A 14,317-nucleotide genomic window follows, 5' to 3' on the forward strand; every position below is an offset into this window, starting at 1 on the left:
AGAGTGACAGGTGAAAACAATTTTTGGATGTATTGCCCTGCACTAGAAACACAAATTGACATCGCACCATTGATTATCAAATAGGCATAAAGACCTGTATCATAATTCTATGGAAATTTCACATTATACTGAGTCAATGAACATTGTACATTTCACTCACACCTGTACATTTATTGTCTTCAAAAAGAGTGATATTGAATTCAATCTATGTTTGCCCACGTACACAGACATAACAGGTGATCCAGCCTAGTGCAGGCAATACATTCAAAAATTGTTTTTATTTTATCGCTATGCTAATTAATCCTGTTACATCACTACTTCTACAGTGAATGGGCACTTCAACTTTTCCGCAAAACTTTTTTGAGTCTAGCCATATAACAACTGTACTTTCTCTGTTATTTATTCCCAGGATACAGACACAATGACGGTGAATTATCCCTCTATGTTTGAATTAATGCAAGATCTGAAAGGTATGGGTGAGAACAATGCTGCCTGGTCTAGGAAAGCTATGTTACACAGGGATACCATGAAGGCTGCTGCTGCTATATATAAAGGTAAGTCACCAGAGTATCCCCTGCATAAAACACCTGCCTGGTCTAGGAAAGCTATGTTACACAGGGATACCATGAAGGCTGCTGCTGCTATATATAAAGGTAAGTCACCAGAGTATCCCCTGCATAAAACACCTGTCTGGTCTAGGAAAGCTATGTTACACAGGGATACCATGAAGGCTGCTGCTGCTATATATAAAGGTAAGGCACCAGAGTATCCTCTGCATAAAACACCTGCCTGGTCTAGGAAAGCTATGTTACACAGGGATACCATGAAGGCTGCTGCTGCTATATATAAAGGTAAGGCACCAGAGTATCCCCTGCATAAAACACCTGCCTGGTCTAGGAAAGCTATGTTACACAGGGATACCATGAAGGCTGCTGCTGCTATATATAAAGGTAAGTCACCAGAGTATCCCCTGCATAAAACACCTGCCTGGTCTAGGAAAGCTATGTTACACAGGGATACCATGAAGGCTGCTGCTGCTATATATAAAGGTAAGTCACCAGAGTATCCCCTGCATAAAACACCTGCCTGGTCTAGTAAAGCTATGTTACACAGGGATACCATGAAGGCTGCTGCTGCTATATATAAAGGTAAGTCACCAGAGTATCCCCTGCATAAAACACCTGCCTGGTCTAGGAAAGCTATGTTACACAGGGATACCATGAAGGCTGCTGCTGCTATATATAAAGGTAAGTCACCAGAGTATCCCCTGCATAAAACACCTGCCTGGTCTAGTAAAGCTATGTTACACAGGGATACCATGAAGGCTGCTGCTGCTATATATAAAGGTAAGTCACCAGAGTATCCCCTTCATAAAACACCTGCCTGGTCTAGGAAAGCTATGTTACACAGGGATACCATGAAGGCTGCTGCTGCTATATATAAAGGTAAGTCACCAGAGTATCCCCTGCATAAAACACCTGCCTGGTCTAGTAAAGCTATGTTATACAGGGATACCATGAAGGCTGCTGCTGCTATATATAAAGGTAAGTCACCAGAGTATCCCCTGCATAAAACACCTGCCTGGTCTAGGAAAGCTATGTTACACAGGGATACCATGAAGGCTGCTGCTGCTATATATAAAGGTAAGTCACCAGAGTATCCCCTGCATAAAACACCTGCATGGTCTAGGAAAGCTTTGTTACACAGGGATACCATGAAGGCTGCTGCTGCTATATATAAAGGTAAGTCACCAGAGTATCCCCTGCATAGAACACCTGCCTGGTCTAGGAAAGCTATGTTACACAGGGATACCATGAAGGCTGCTGCTGCTATATATAAAGGTAAGTCAAGTCACCAGAGTATCCCCTGCATAAAACACCTGCCTGGTCTAGGAAAGCTATGTTACACAGGGATACCATGAAGGCTGCTGCTGCTATATATAAAGGTAAGTCAAGTCACCAGAGTATCCCCTGCATAAAACACCTGCCTGGTCTAGGAAAGCTATGTTACACAGGGATACCATGAAGGCTGCTGCTGCTATATATAAAGGTAAGGCACCAGAGTATCCCCTGCATAAAACACCTGCCTGGTCTAGGAAAGCTATGTTACACAGGGATACCATGAAGGCTGCTGCTGCTATATATAAAGGTAAGTCACCAGAGTATCCCCTGCATAAAACACCTGCCTGGTCTAGGAAAGCTATGTTACACAGGGATACCATGAAGGCTGCTGCTGCTATATATAAAGGTAAGTCACCAGAGTATCCCCTGCATAAAACACCTGCATGGTCTAGGAAAGCTTTGTTACACAGGGATACCATGAAGGCTGCTGCTGCTATATATAAAGGTAAGTCACCAGAGTATCCCCTGCATAGAACACCTGCCTGGTCTAGGAAAGCTATGTTACATAGGGATACCATGAAGGCTGCTGCTGCTATATATAAAGGTAAGTCACCAGAGTATCCCCTGCATAAAACACCTGCCTGGTCTAGGAAAGCTATGTTACACAGGGATACCATGAAGGCTGCTGCTGCTATATATAAAGGTAAGTCAAGTCACCAGAGTATCCCCTGCATAAAACACCTGCCTGGTCTAGGAAAGCTATGTTACACAGGGATACCATGAAGGCTGCTGCTGCTATATATAAAGGTAAGTCAAGTCACCAGAGTATCCCCTGCATAAAACACCTGCCTGGTCTAGGAAAGCTATGTTACACAGGGATACCATGAAGGCTGCTGCTGCTATATATAAAGGTAAGGCACCAGAGTATCCCCTGCATAAAACACCTGCCTGGTCTAGGAAAGCTATGTTACACAGGGATACCATGAAGGCTGCTGCTGCTATATATAAAGGTAAGTCACCAGAGTATCCCCTGCATAAAACACCTGCCTGGTCTAGGAAAGCTATGTTACACAGGGATACCATGAAGGCTGCTGCTGCTATATATAAAGGTAAGGCACCAGAGTATCCCCTGAAGAGAAAAGTTGTTTTGTGTGGTGCGGTTTTGAACCATGGACCCCAAGGTTGGCCAGCCAAGGTTTTTGTGCCTATATGCACAATGACACAATCAGATCACATGGGATACCTGGGCTTGTACTTACATAGACCATTAGGTTTTTTGATGTTTGGTAGGGTTAGGTTTGATATTTGAACCAGGCCAGGAAAATGAGGACAAGTTTGCCAGTGTTGTTTTTGAATTATGGACTGCTTTAATTTTATGATTCAAATTCTTATATTCTATAATAATTGTTTCAAATCCTTATTTTTATTTTTTTAAATGTCCAATGTTTTCAATGGTATTTTTGCTTTCCTATGTTATATTTGATGACTCAGGGTCAGAATGTTATTTCGCAGTGCAAGAATCAATTTTTAAATGTGTTGTTTGCAAACTTTGCTCATTGTAATCAAATAAGACAAGGAGATAGTATTGAAACACATAAAGGCTTGTCACCTATTCTAATTACATGAAATCCTCATGCATGTAGCTCTCCTTACCGTCCTCTCCTTAAGTGTTTCACCTCCTCCTCATCGTCATCATGGGCACGTAAATACGGTATCATTATCACACACACGTGAATATTTCATGAGCGAAGAATTACCAAGTTTATTCACCTTCTAATGTTATAAGGTGCTAGAATAGAATAATAATTGAAATTAGGTTAATACATGTGTAATAGCACATTGGTGCAAGAGGACGTAGTGGTACTCATTAATAATGCATAAAGGGCAGCTCTTTTGGGAGTAAATATTATACATCCCTGGATGGACTGATTATCTTTGGTTGGGTCACGTTATTGTTATCATGTGTTATGTTGTCCACGTGCAGACAGCTGAACTTGTCAGTTATTGAAGGGGTTGCACGCAAGAAAGCCGTAGGTACATGATAATAACAAAGTACTTATAACCAGGGGTTACAGAATAAACAATAGGAATTTTTGTTTTTACTATGCTCTACCATATGATAGACAACTGCCTGTCATCTATCACACAGTAGAGGATAGTTCAGCAAAAAATCAGATCATTTATCCTTGTTCTTTAGCCAGATAAATATTATTTTGATAACTAAAACTAGTTTTATTTAGGAAAAAATAAGTTACACTTATTCTAAAATGAACAAATCTTGTATACGAATTCAGTTGCACATACTGTGTGGTATATTAAACACTACACTTACCCCCCTACATGCGCACAACTAGTGCGCACCTAAACAAACACGTTTCGCGACGACACTGACATTGCAGTGTGATAGACAACATGTAGGAACCAATGAAATTCAGCGCTTACTAGTTAAACCACAGCCGCTGATGAAAATAGCTTAACACCCACTCACATGCCTCTAGCACCCGCATCTGGCAGGAAAAATTGTTTTTGTGTGTTGGATTGGTGCCAACCCATGAATAATGTCCAGACCACTCATTTGGAAGTTGGACCAATAACGTCTTTGTCAAATTAGAGGCCCAGCCCAGCTTGTGTGTGTCAAGAAGTTCAGGTACTAGTGTCAATTTTATAACCTTGTTGAATTTCAACCATTGGTACTTGACCAGATCAAACCAAACAAGGACAAAGTTGGTTTATCTCAGTATGCAAATGTTAGTACTGTGTAATTGTATCATCTGTCATGTCATCTTAACTCTCTTGAAAATCTGACTTATGATGACCAACTAAACTGCAACATGATTATAATGAAACTATTAAAAAACATCAAGATTTTAATATTAAATTGAACCAAGTAAATGTCTTTTGCTGTATTATTCTCATTGTGCATGATAAGTTCCATCCATATTTATGTACTAACCCTCTGATGAGCAATGCACATATAGACTGATTGATGTTTAGGGAAAACGACAACTACAGTTCTCAGCATGGTCCCCTGACACTTGTTGGTGTCTGCCTGTTTATCACGTTAAAAGAACCAGGTTATGCCAAACATGATGCTACATGGCTTGTTCAACAAATGAGGTGCCAATGTATTTCATGATGTGATTCAAGTAGCCAATCAAGATCCCAGAAGTAGCTCCTTGCTGATGGTATTGATGAAGTAGCTTTCTCCTGTTGATATTAATGTTGATGAGCTAACTATCTGCTGCTGATGTTAGTGTTGATAAAGTAGCCATCTACTGCTGATATTAATGTTGATGAAGTAGCTAGATCTACCACTGTTATTAATGTTGATGATACATACACATACATAAAGATATTTTTATAGCGCCTTTAAAATTTAAGCGCTGAACAAGGACAGAAAGGGTGGGAAAAAAGAAGAAAAACAGAAGGAACAAGAAAGAAGCTAACTGAAAAGGTGAGTTTTCAGTTTCTTTCTGAAATGCAGCTATCTACTACTGATATTAGTGTTGATAAAGTAGCTATCTACTGCTGATATAAAGTTGATGAACTAGCTATCTACTGCTTATGTTAATGTTAAAGTAGCTATCTACAGCTTATTATATATTAATGTTGATGAAGTAGCTGTTTATGGCTTAGCCATCTACTGCTGATATGAGTGTTGATAAAGTAGCTATCTAAAACTGATATCATTGTCAAAGTGCTATCTACTGCTGATATTTGTATATTGCATATTGATGCAGTACTTCTAGCTACCGTACCTACTGCTGGTATTTGTATTAATGAAGTAGCGATATACTGCTGAGAATTATTGTTGAAGTAGCTATCTTCTGCTGATATTGTTCACGAGGGCTGATCGCCGTTGACTTGACACTGTGCAGTCTTGTTCCTGTTCACTGAACTACATAACAACAGAAATTACCCATCATGCAATGCTAGTCCGTCAAATAGACACGTCCTTCTAGCTCCACATGATGACGTCATCCTGTTTGGGATTGATACAAAGTACAGGTTGTTCTTTTTAGGTAGAGACTACCAGGCCAGTTTGTGTTTCTAAATTTAATTTTAGTGTCAAATAAATGAATTACAAAAATACGAATCAAATCGACCTACAAATATTTTTTACACAAAAAACTACTGGATATTTAGACTGTTTTCAAACAAGAAATTTAGATTCATACCATTAATAAACCAAGGTTTTATTTTAATACTATAAACATTGACTGTCATGCTCATCAAAACTAGAAACACATTGGGTCAGAAATGAAAGTAGTAAATTTGAATAATATTTATGGGCCGAATGCTGGGACTTTTGGCGATTTAGACTGTCAAATTCAGAGCCCATGATACACGGACAACACATTCATGCAGTTTGTGTGTGCATTAAAATATGTCCACTTGTTCGTTGTTTATGTGATTCATAAAGAAGGAAAGGGGTATATTAAAATTATATTCTGTGATTGGATATTTTTTTAAGTGAACAATATAATATGTGACCTGCTACAAGGAATTAGCGTAAAGTCGCTGCAACTTTATGCTCATTTTGTTGAATTGGTAGTTTTGAGATATTTGGTCTGACTAAGTTGATGTTCTTTGTTTGCCGCCACCTGTACAAGCCAATAGTATTATCCTTCGTGAATGGCCCATTGTGCCCCCATTCACAAAGGACATACAGACATACTCAATGGCTTTAACAGGTGAGTGAACACCGGCGCAGTAGCCAGGGCGTTTTGAGTAACTAACACCTTGCGAGTTTACGCCGATTTCGTGGTAGCAGGTCACATATGGAAATTATGCAAGAAATGGATTGAACATTGCTGAGCGGTTGCACACTAATGTTTCGATATTAACATGCCACGATGTTTGCATGCCTATGCACTGTGGATATAGCGAGGAGATGCTGTATAATAAGGTCATTGGTAAACAAAGAACGGATGGTCAGGTTAACAATAGATGGGTCAGAAATGGGGAATAATCAACTAATGGTACAGTCGATGCAGTCCATAGTGAAAAAGATATTCAATAATGTTCTAGAGGGCAGTGCGAATAAGATTCCCAGATCGGTCGTCGTGTGTTGAATTAGCTCCCTGCTCCCAGTATTTGAGCTAGCTACTGCTGATAAGTGTATTATTGATGTAGCTAATCTACTGCTGATTGGTATATTGCTGAAGTAGGTATCTACTGCTGATAAGTGTATTGATGAAGTAGTTATCTACTGCTGATATTGGTAGTTTACTCTACTGCTGATATTGTCATTGTCAAAGTGCTATCTACTGTTGATAGTGGTATTGATGACATTTAGCTATCAACTGTACTGCTGATATATATACAATGTAATGTACTACTGTTGATATTAGCTATCGCTGATATTGGTTTTAATGAAGTAGCTATCTACTGCTGATATTGACATTAATGAAGTTGCTACATACTGTTGATATGGTATTGAAGAAGTAGCTATCTAATGGTGGTATTGATTAGCTATTATCTACCTTTGATATTAGGATAAGTGAAATCTGCTGATATTGATGTTGATAGTTGAAGTATCTGTCTGATCTTGATATGGGCTTAATATAAAAATTATGTATCCACTAATGTTGATGATGTGGTGTTGATGAAATAAATGTCACTATTGATACAAGAATTGTGACTTGTTCATGTAATAGGCACCCAACATAAAAACTGTTCCCCTTTAAAATTGTTTTCACCAAAAGCATCTGATTTAGTATAAAATGAATTGAGATATGTCTGCAACCATGGCATTTCAGGTTGTTCTGTATGGATTTGTTCCATATGATATTTGAATCGTTGTTATCTAGGTTATCAAATTGTCACACAAAGTATCTTACCAACTTGTCACCATGTAATCTATCTTACCAATTTGTTTTTATTAAACTAAACTAAAAAACATGTTTTGTGCCAGATTTCTGAGCATATGGTACTAATGCTTTTATTACATGTGATTGTATGAATTTCAGTCGTTAAATCATGAATTTCAGTCGTTTAACCATGATGCTTTATATTAGATGTTATTAATATAACTCTTTTCCAAATGTGTCTTCAAAATGCTGCTGCTCATAGCAGGAATCAGAACCATCTCACTGTTGTATAACTTCTGCCTACTTGATACAGATCATGTTGTACTTTGAATATGAGGTCATGCTGAATGAGTTGTTTGTTGCTTTTGAAAGAACCTTGAGTCAATTCTGATCATTGAGATGGAGTTTTCATCAAAATAAAGCTATGAAAATAAAATTCACATATGTGATGTGATCAAGCAAAATCAGTCGGAACTCGGAAATATTAAATGAAAACTGAATTTCTTGGTTTTTTTTGTTTGATTCCATCATGTATAATATTGAAATTGCACCGTGGTAGATTTAGAGAATGGGGGTTAATAGCCTACTCTTTTTGAAACTGACTTCCAGTATTATATATATAATGTACACTTATGAGCCATTTATTCATCGCCAAGAACTTGACATCTTCTCCCACGGATGGAGCAAGCATTCTCTTGTGTAATATAAGCACCTTGAGACAGTTTTCTGCATTATAAGAAACTTCATTGGTGTCTTTGCATGTAAATATTGGAAATATGAATTCAATCTGTTGATGCATTACCAATTAAAGTCAGATTTTCCCTCTGGTTGATATCACAGCACCCGGCCCACCATGAATTAAACTCAGTCCTCATGTACCAGATACAAATACACTAAGGCGACAAAAAAAACCACCCTGTTCTACTGGCGTACGGACCTTTTAAGTTTGGTCGTTCGGTCGGCCCATTTTTTTTTTATTCACCCTAAAAATCACCAAAATCTGTAAATAATTTGCAATTTGAGAAAATACAAAAAAAATTTTGTTCCTGAAATTTCCGAAATTTGGGTCGGCATTCACTTGTACAGGAAATTTTTTTTCCCAATCTGGGGCGGTCGGGCCTGTAGAACAGGGTTTTCTTTTTTTGTCGCCTAACCAATGTACCTCACTTTGCCTTATATAGTGCATGATATAAAATTCAGTCAATAAATAATGACAAAGTACATTATTAATGACAACCTGTGGAGTAAGGGAAATCCCCTTGTGAACAAATTGCTACTGTTTTGACTTAATTCCTGTGTAATGATGTTGATTTATGGATTGGAGATACCGGTGTGTTTAGAGTGTGTGTAAATACAGCAGACAGCCTGCAGGCTTTGTATCTACGTATCTCATCCGTATCAGCAAATGTCAGTATTGTGATATGTATCTACTTCTATAATATCATATTAAGATTAATAAATATTGACGCCTAGCAGAATTTTAAGTCTGTTATGAGAACCTTTGAACCAATTATAAGGCATGTTTGTACTCACTGAAATACACATTTCAAGTGAATTGCAATTGATAGTAGGAAAGTGTTGACATTTACAATGAGTTATGGCCAGCAAAACTGTTTGAAATTCTTTTTTATTTTATTGATTTCGGCAACACAAAATGACTTGTCTAAGGCAGGTGCTGACAAAGGTAGGAGTCAGGGGCCTTCCCCTTGCCTTCAAAATTAAAAGGATAAGAAGCCACAGCCTCCCCTAAACAGGAAATATGAAAATGATATGGAGTCATACAACATGTTTCTACTGTGCAAACCATTGCGGTTGAATTCGGGGTAATACAAGGAATATGTGGTAACAGCCCCAGCAGAAACATATCGGGTGAAGGTGAATGTGCAGAAATGCGGGTGAATCCATCAACCACCTTTTGAGGTGGTTAATAGTAGTGATAATGTGGTAACATTAAAATAGTCCGGGTAAGAATTTTCGGGGTGACACCGGAAGTTAGCCTTCTACAATAGAGCGCGAGCATTCAAAATCTGACCTTGAAGATCACGAAAACAATTTTCTCCCTTCACTCTTCTTAAGTTAAGCACTCCTGGTGTAGTTCTCTCTTGGAAGATGACAAAATTGGTAAAATCACCTTGTTGCTGTCTAACTAACAAACAAACAAAATCAGCTTGTTACACTAGCAAGTGCCACACTGTTGCAATGGTCCACCCGGGTGATGTAAGGCAGCAGGCAGGACTAGTTGAGGAATAGTCGTTGGTAAAACATCAACATTGTCACCATCGAAGCCCATTTTCATAGTATAGTGTGCACTGCGGTCTCTGGACCAGACTTTGGCGGTTTAACCGGTTTATGAGCTCAACCTTCCCCATTCCCCCAGTGCATATCAATGGTGTTGGTATAAACTCTATCTGTCGGAATGCCTTTGTATTTCTGCATAGCCAGATGATTTAGCTGGCTCTCAGAACTGTTTTGGAGGCAGTATCTAGGATTGGTGTCTTTTCCCCTTTGAGACTCCTAAGGCAGCTAAACACTTGGTTAGTGATGTGTTATAGAAGCCTCTACTGGGAAGTAAAACACAGTCCATCCTCTGTTTTCACATTCGGCTACCAGGTCTTCATATTTACACTTTTTCCTGGCGTACGCATTGGCTAGGTTCTCCTCCGATGGTACTGTCAATTTTATGATGATTACATGTTTGGTGATGGCTGATGACTTCTGTGTAGTGTGTAGAGCTGGGTTCCTGTATGTTGTGCCATCGGCTGTACGGAAAGCAATGGTAGGGATGAAGTCTGGAATATACTCTGTTGTTTTGCTGTTGTTAGCCTCATCAATATATGGTGCCAGGCCTGATGCTATTGTTCTTAGTGTTTGGTCATAGCGCCAGTTGTACCCACACCTTATTTAATGCAAACTTTGGTATCAACCAAAATATACCAGAAGAGTGATTTTAACCAAAATATATTTGGGAAGAATTGCTGACCATGAGACATATATGTTGGTCATGCCATTGCCAAAAAATATTTCTTTTTGTGAGTAGGCCTACTTGTGTAAAACTGATAAATGGGAGACCAAATCACAGTGTAACAATAAGCTTACGTAATGAGCAATTGTTACAGATGGAAATAACTTAATGTTCAAAATTTCTGACTTTGATCTGAGTGGATCTGATCATGTCACATATAAAGGTACTATAGGTGAGCAGGGGTGTAGCCAGGGGAGTAGAGGGGTGAGAACATGTAAAAATGTACCCAAGAAGGCCCAAATTATAAAGACAAATTGACAATGGGACCACTTTTTTCATGTTAAACTAGTGTTGGTTTACTAGTCTCAGGTTCAAATTGGAGTAAATTTAGGGTTAAGTCCACTTTTGTTGATGTAAGCAAATTTATTTAGGAAAATGGTTCACTTTTTCGAAATTCCGCACCCCACTCCCTGGTGAGTAAATTGGTCAATAGGAGAATAACCCCCACATGAAATAAGGCACATTTTACTCAAAAGTTTTTGCTGGCATATCCGTCAGGAGTATCTCCATTTATTTGTAAACCAGACTTGGATTTAACATCCAATAAAATATGGACCCAAAGGGTACCGTTCCAATACATCAAACTTGGCTTAACTTTTCAAGAGAAAATTTCTCAAGAGAAGTTTACATACATTTATTGAGTCAATCCTTTAATATAAATTCCTTAGAAAAGTGCATATACATTAATCCTACTTTCCTGAAGCCGGAAACATTCAGGAAAGTAATCTGGATATTTGACATATTTCGTTCAACTTCTCATGCACTATTTCTCAAATTTATTTGTTACGCATTATTACTATTTGTAAACACTTATGCAATTACCTATGGTGATCCAATTATTTTCATATAATTGGATTCAAGATCAAATTTGTGGCCCTGTCCCTTTTTTACCGCCACAATTTTTGACCTGGATAATCTTACTTTCCCCGTAAATACAGAGTCTGTTCCCATCAACACACAGTGTCCGCTCACCCGTAAGATATGGGGCCCTCCCGGGAATTTCCCAAGCCAATTCCTAACTTACTCACCCGTAAGATACGGGGCCCTCCCGTAATTTCCCCGAGCCCATGCCTACATTACTTATCCGTGAAGTACGGAGCCTCTCCGAACAAAGTGTGGCCCAACTTCTCACAGAGAAGTTAACCCAACTTAATTCCTTGTATAAGATACGGGCCCTCCAGGGAATTTCCCGGGCCCTTTTGCACACACACAAGTGTGGCCCAATCTTCTCTTATCATAGAGAAGTTAACCAAAATTAATTCCTTGAAAGTTACATAAATGAATGCAATGAAGAAATGAATGAATGAATGAAAATGAATGAGTTGCATATGAGTTAATTCCTTGTACAATACATAAATGCATGAAAGAAATGAATGAATGAAAATGAATTAATGAATGAATATGGGGCCCTCCAGGGTATTACCCGAGCCCTTTTGCACACGCATAGTGTGGCCCCACTTCTTGTGTCGCAAAGAAGTTAACACAAATTCCTCGTGAAGATACGGGGCCCTCCCGGAATTTCCTTGGCCCTTTTGCCCACATGCAAGTGTAGCCCAACTTAATGAATGAATATGGGGCCCTCCAGGGTATTACCCCGAGCCCTTTTGCACACACGCAAGTGTGGCCCCACTTCTTGTGTCGCAAAGAAGTTAACACAAATTCCTCGTAAGATACGGGGCCCTCCCGGGAATTTCCTTGGCCCGTTTGCCCCATGCAAATGTAGCCCAACTTCTCTTTTTGCAGAAGTTAACCCAAATTAATTCCTCGTAAGATACGGGGCCCTCCAGGGAATTTCCTTGGCCCTTTTGCACACACACACAAGTGTGGCCCAACTCTTCTTCTTGCAGAGAAGTTAACCCAAATTAATTTCTTGTAAGATACAGGGCCCTCCAGGGTATTCTCGAGCCCTTTCCACACTCGGCAAGTGTGGCCCAACTTCTTAAAAAGAAGTTAACAGCAATGTATTAACCGGCTAGCTACAGAGCCCTTTTTAAAGGGATTTCCTGAACGCCTCGATCTGTATACCCAAATGCGCCTAACCTCTCCAAGAGAAGTTAAAATGTGCACTTCTTGAATCCTCTCCCTTGGTCAGCTACCGCCCTCTTCCTGGTAATTTGCCCATGCCCAGTAGCTACCATTAAAATGCAGACTGCAATACCCCTTAGGTCTATGTACCTCTATGTCCCGTGACGATATGGAAGCCTTCCTAGCCAACTACTGCTCCTAAGTAACTGTCCACAAAGGTATTGAATACTGGGATATGACCTAATTTTTTGGGTGTGGTGGGTGGGAAAATTTTCTTCACATTGGAGACCAAACCTACTCCTTTCCATGACAGATAGCAAATGTGCCTAATCCCTGACCAACTGGCCAGTATCACAAGGCTATTGACCACTTCCCATTGGCTGCTTCAAACAATAGTCACTAAACCCATTGGCTCTTGCATAAAGCCATTACTATGCAACCAATCAATAAATCAATCATATTGATTTGTCCAAGCACAAGCTTGGACCAGGGTTAGTCTATTTCACAGGGGGTAAATTTGTTTATTGTATAGATACAATAAACTTTATAATGCAAGAAATCAACATCTTACATAAAGGTAGTTTGTGCTACAAAGAGATTGCGTATTTCATGAAGCAGCTATTAATGTTGTTGCCGTCACATTACAGTATGTATGAAGTGAAGCTGGGGTTTACAAGTTGATTTGATTATTGTTGTTTCCTGTGGTGATTATCCATAGCCTGTGAGCCAAACTAGAGGGCCCAGTATTATTACAGGTGTACACGGCAGGCAGCGGATCATGACACCACTCTTCATCTCAATTTGATTTCAACCTCCAGGCCTAACTCAAAAAGTGTCAAAACAACGCAGCATCAATGACTTCAATACCGCTACCATCACTGTAAAGAATGCTAGGTATTCATACTCATGTAGTAAAATTTGAAAGAAGGGGGAATTAAAGGAAAATGTGAGAAAAATGGTGTCTCTGGACAAGAAATAGAGAAAGAAATGGCACACGCCTATTTTATTCCTAATGTCCCTGACATTTAGCATGGCCCCGATTAGAGGTTAGCGTTATGAGGATACAGTGATAAATAAGTCTTCAAATTGATGTATTTCTGTGCAATGCAAGGTCATGAAGGTATGATTATGTTGAGATTTTCTTTGCAAATACATAAAATGCAATTTCATAAAAAGGGATGATTGTGATTACACCCATAAACAATTTTTTGCATTTTAGCTATAATGATTTAAGTATTTTCACAGTGGTACTTTTCAAAATTATTGCACAAGTACAGCTGCTCAGCAGTTTTTAGAGTGAGGAGACTGCAACTGATTTTGTTATTTCAATTCTGATTTGAAATGTTTACAAATAAGCCTGTTTTGAATTGTTGTTGACTTTGCATGCAAACTACCTGTGGATTTAAATCCCTGGACAATATATAAGCCAAAATATTTGCAGTGGTTTTATTTTTGCACATTTCACGGTTTGACACAGGCCCGTAAATTCAACAAAAATGTTAGTAAAGCTCACAATGTGAAATATCTGTATGCAAAGATATTGGCGTATACTGTAGTTGTGGAGATATCTCTGGATAAGACTTGATTTACATTGGTTACAATAACAAGGCTCTTTT

At 38.9% G+C, this 14,317-nt stretch overlaps 1 protein-coding gene across 1 annotated transcript in view; it reads left to right on the forward strand.

Annotated features, from left to right (window-relative positions):
• Positions 1-14,317, forward strand: part of LOC140152528 (arginine-hydroxylase NDUFAF5, mitochondrial-like) — a 421,297-nt gene that overhangs the window by 303,043 nt on the left and 103,937 nt on the right. Inside the window, exon 10 of the mRNA XM_072174884.1 lies at positions 410-554. Coding sequence (XP_072030985.1) covers positions 410-554 — 145 coding nt within the window. The remainder of the gene's footprint in view (positions 1-409; positions 555-14,317) is intronic.

The sequence above is a fragment of the Amphiura filiformis genome, chromosome 5 (genome assembly GCF_039555335.1).
Source record: "Amphiura filiformis chromosome 5, Afil_fr2py, whole genome shotgun sequence".
In the NCBI taxonomy this organism is placed as follows: domain Eukaryota; kingdom Metazoa; phylum Echinodermata; class Ophiuroidea; order Amphilepidida; family Amphiuridae; genus Amphiura; species Amphiura filiformis.